This window comes from Octopus bimaculoides, chromosome 7 (genome assembly GCF_001194135.2).
Source record: "Octopus bimaculoides isolate UCB-OBI-ISO-001 chromosome 7, ASM119413v2, whole genome shotgun sequence".
Classification (NCBI taxonomy): domain Eukaryota; kingdom Metazoa; phylum Mollusca; class Cephalopoda; order Octopoda; family Octopodidae; genus Octopus; species Octopus bimaculoides.
This window is the reverse complement of record NC_068987.1, coordinates 22,029,004-22,032,964: the sequence shown is the minus strand read 5'-3', so window position 1 is coordinate 22,032,964 and position 3,961 is coordinate 22,029,004. Positions and strand designations below refer to the sequence as shown.

The 3,961-nt window shown below is 39.4% G+C and overlaps 1 protein-coding gene across 1 annotated transcript in view; it reads right to left on the bottom strand.

The window, feature by feature from the left end:
- The window catches only part of LOC106881690 (arginine--tRNA ligase, cytoplasmic), a 282,449-nt gene that overhangs the window by 248,064 nt on the left and 30,424 nt on the right, over nucleotides 1-3,961 (bottom strand). Inside the window, exon 10 of the mRNA XM_052969135.1 lies at nucleotides 3,762-3,871. Coding sequence (XP_052825095.1) covers nucleotides 3,762-3,871 — 110 coding nt within the window. The remainder of the gene's footprint in view (nucleotides 1-3,761; nucleotides 3,872-3,961) is intronic.

The following is a 3,961-nucleotide window of genomic DNA, read 5'->3' as shown; positions in this document are numbered from 1 at the left end:
CAGTTGTTTGACCTTAACCAGTTGAGCATGTCCCTTAGTGGCTGATGATATGTGCATCTCTGATCATGAGCAGAAGTAGTGGGGGAGCATCATAGGAATGTGTTGAGAGGAATTCTTTGGAGTTTGGATAATTCACCTTTGGAAACATGGGTATTTCGTTCGACATCCTCAAACAACCTTTATTCAAGGACCTTTTTTAGCAGGATGGGCTACTCGACCTGAAAAAATTTCTAACTGGGCCCCACCTGCAAGGTCATGCGCTGTTTATCTTGATATGAGACCACTATATCGCGCCATATGGTTGTGATGCATGTGCCTGGTGTACCCTTATCAGGCTGGCAGTCATGATGCGTATGCTGGGCTTCGTATATTTTACCCCAGTGTCACTTTGATGGCACGCCCTGCTCTCTCACTCAATAATAATAATAATAGCCACCACTGTCTTGATCATCTATATTTTCCAATGAACTCTTCCGTACCAACATCAAGCCTACACTGCTCAATTCATATGACATGCAACTGTACCCAGATAGCAAATGTTTTTTCTTGTACAAGAACTGACAGCCAATCACAAGAAGACACCCAATTTGTTGCTTTCTTTATAAATCTTTATTTCATTAGTCTTATAAATCTGGTTGCCAAGGAAATTTTCTTATATTGGCCAATCGAAAAACATTTCATAATTAATTCTTATTAGCAACTTTTGGCACACGACTTTGAATGATTCTTTTTTTTTTTTCCCCCTTTTCTGATAATTTACTCAATAATCACATTCTCTCTCTCTCTCTCTCTCTCTCACACACACACACACACACAATACTACTGACAGCCAAATGACTCTTAAGGTGAATTTAAAGATGGATTTTTTTTTCTCTCTCACAGGACATAAAAGAAACAAAAAATGTATGAAGTCTAATGTGTCTCAAATTTACTACAGATAGCACATGCACCCACATGAAGACAGACACACATGCACCCATCGAGCCCCCATCCCATACACACAAACACCAGCACTGCCACCACCATCACCACCACCATTACCAACACCACCACCATCACCACCACCATTACCAACACCACCACTGCCACAGCTGCTGCTACCACTACCACTATCACCACCACTGCCACTACTACCACCATCACCATCATTGCCACTGCCACTCCCACTTCCACCACCACCACCACTTGTCTACTTTCAATGCTGGCACAGGTTGGACGGTCTGAGTCAGTTATTATTCATAGCTACTGTCCTTCAAAGAGGTCGGAGGCTTATGTCTCACTCGCTTGTACATTTAAATTTTGGCATGGTTTCTATGGTCAGATGTTGGTTTTAACACCTACCACTTAACAGAATATGTTTTACCATGACATAAATACTACAGACGTTGTCATGCCTTTGATGAGACAAAACCAAGGGTTTTTTAAACTCCTACTCTGCTTTCATCCCTTTATCAACAACTTTATAGTGCAGGCATGGCTATGTGATTAAGAAGTGTGCTTCCCAATGGCAAGGTTCTAGTAGGGCATGTGTCTTCTGCTATAGCACTATGTGTTCTACCGTGACATAAATACTACAGATGTTGTCATGCCCTAGATGAAACCCTTTTAATCTTTTTTAACCCTTCATGGGCCAACAAGATCCCTTGGGACCCCCAGCAAATTTTAAATGTTATGCAACTTATACATTTTTTATTTAAATGATTTTATATCTCATGACTTTTATTGTCTATAGTTTATATATGCACGTACAAATTTTGAGTTAAAAATTTCTTGTCATATGGATGTTATAGCATAAAATATGGTCCAACTGGACCCCATTAGTTTTCTCTGAAATTATATTTTTCTGTTCTTCTTTCAGATATTCAGATATTCTTCGTATTTGTACTGGTATGAATCAATATACTTTTTTCTTTTAGTTTTATTTTACATTTAGTGCTCTATGTATAGTTTAAAAAATTATTAAAAAAGTGCTAAATTTCTTGTTCAAAAAGGCAAGGTTTGCATCAATTGAAAGAAGAAACAACAACAACAAGGATATAATAAAGGATTTTAAAATAGAATTTTTAAAAATAAATAAATAAATAGAATTCCCAAAAGTGAGGCAGTTCACTTAGGGTAATTTGAGAAAAACCTTCACAAAAAGTTTAGATTACTCTGCTATTTCAAAGGCATGAGAAGTTCCTTTTTACAGTTTCTTACCTCCATTTTGGAAGAACGTACTCAAAGGCCCATTCATCCTCACCAGTCTTGCAACTCTCATCCACCTTTTGATAAACACACTAGAAGGCAGCACCTCCTTCTCTACCCTCATCTTTCTCTTCAACCAATACTTAAAGAAATTGATGAGAGCGTGGCCACATAGGAAATTACTAGCCTTCAAACCTTCAAGATGGGTCCACCACAGCCACTGAGCAGAGAAAGATCAGCCTCCCTTCTCTGCCAAATGAAGGTGGTGCATCAGTATTCACTATACACTAGGTGAGCAGCTGGATTGTCTTACATGAGACAGCAGCTGGTCAACACAGGCCCACAAGTAGTTAATGCAGACACTGGACAACTGCATGCAGGACAGCTTCATCCTTCTGCAAACACCTTGGGCAAGTTCAGCTGTTAGCACTCCCATACCTGAAGAGCTTGTCACAAACAGGTAATGCACCAACATCACCACCACCACCACTTTATCTCTGTAGCACTACCATGCCAAGGACTTTTGGAAGCTATCCATAATCTCTGACCTGAAAGCCCTCCAGAAGATGCCACTCAGATTCTTGCTGATGCCCAGAATAAATACCATTGATGCACATACTCTCAACTAACCCCCAACAGAAATCTTGAATTGTTTTCCTGTTCATCGCTTTGTCCAGCTGCTACAATGCTGTGAGTGCCTAGCAACATTCTAGATGACAAATGCCTAACATTGGTCTATGCTTGACCCATGACAGCATCTTGGTCAAGGAAATAAGCCTCAGAAAGACGTGACGCACAAAAGATGTCCACACCAATTTACCCGTGTTTTCGACATCATTGTTGATACAAATGCAGTATTTAAATATTTCTGGAGGTGTGCCAGCTTAAGTGGGCACCAACAAGTCATGAAGGACAGCATTTCAAGTCCAACACAGAGTGGGTACTAACAGCAGATGGATTTCCAGACCAGTTGGCAAATATATTTTACCATTCCATACTGTTACTGTTTACCTCTCACTCAGAGATTTAATATAGCTTATTTCTCCTTTTTCAAGATCAGCGACAGTTTGTTGCAGGAAAAAGTACAGCAGTATTTTGCGAGTGGAATGAGTTTTCATCACTAGCCAGTGATTATCACACACTGAAGACGGGTAACAACCCAGAAACCCAGGTCTGTGTGTATCATGTAAGGCTAGAGATGGGAGCAATGACCTCCCCTCGCAAATACTAATCGGACACAGACAGTGTGCCTTTGGCCAGCTGGAGAAAATGTCTTCCTGGGGCTAGAAACAACAGTAACATCATCTTCTATGGGACCACCACATTTAGTTGGCAAATATATTTTACGATTCTGTACTGTTACTATTTACCTCTCGCTCAGAGACTTAATATAGCTAATAATAATAATAATAATTTTAAATATTTGGCAACTCGTGGTACCCAAAAATAATTGATAAAATTATTTTTTAAAAAGTAGTATAAATATATAATAAAAGCAAGCAGAGAAAAACTATGTTTTTGATTTGATTTTAAAAAACTGAATGAATGGCAGAATTTTGAAGGAAATCGCTTACTTGTCTTCACCAAGGACAACACCAAAACCAACATGTTGACAACGAACCACAGATTTGTCATACCATCCCAGCATCTCAGCTGCTTCAAAGAGTGTGGAAAAGTGAGTAGACTGTAAAAATGATAGAAAGCAGGTGATAACAGACGAGAAAAGGTGGTCATAACAGGCGCAGGAATGGATATAGGTAGTGCAAGGTGATTG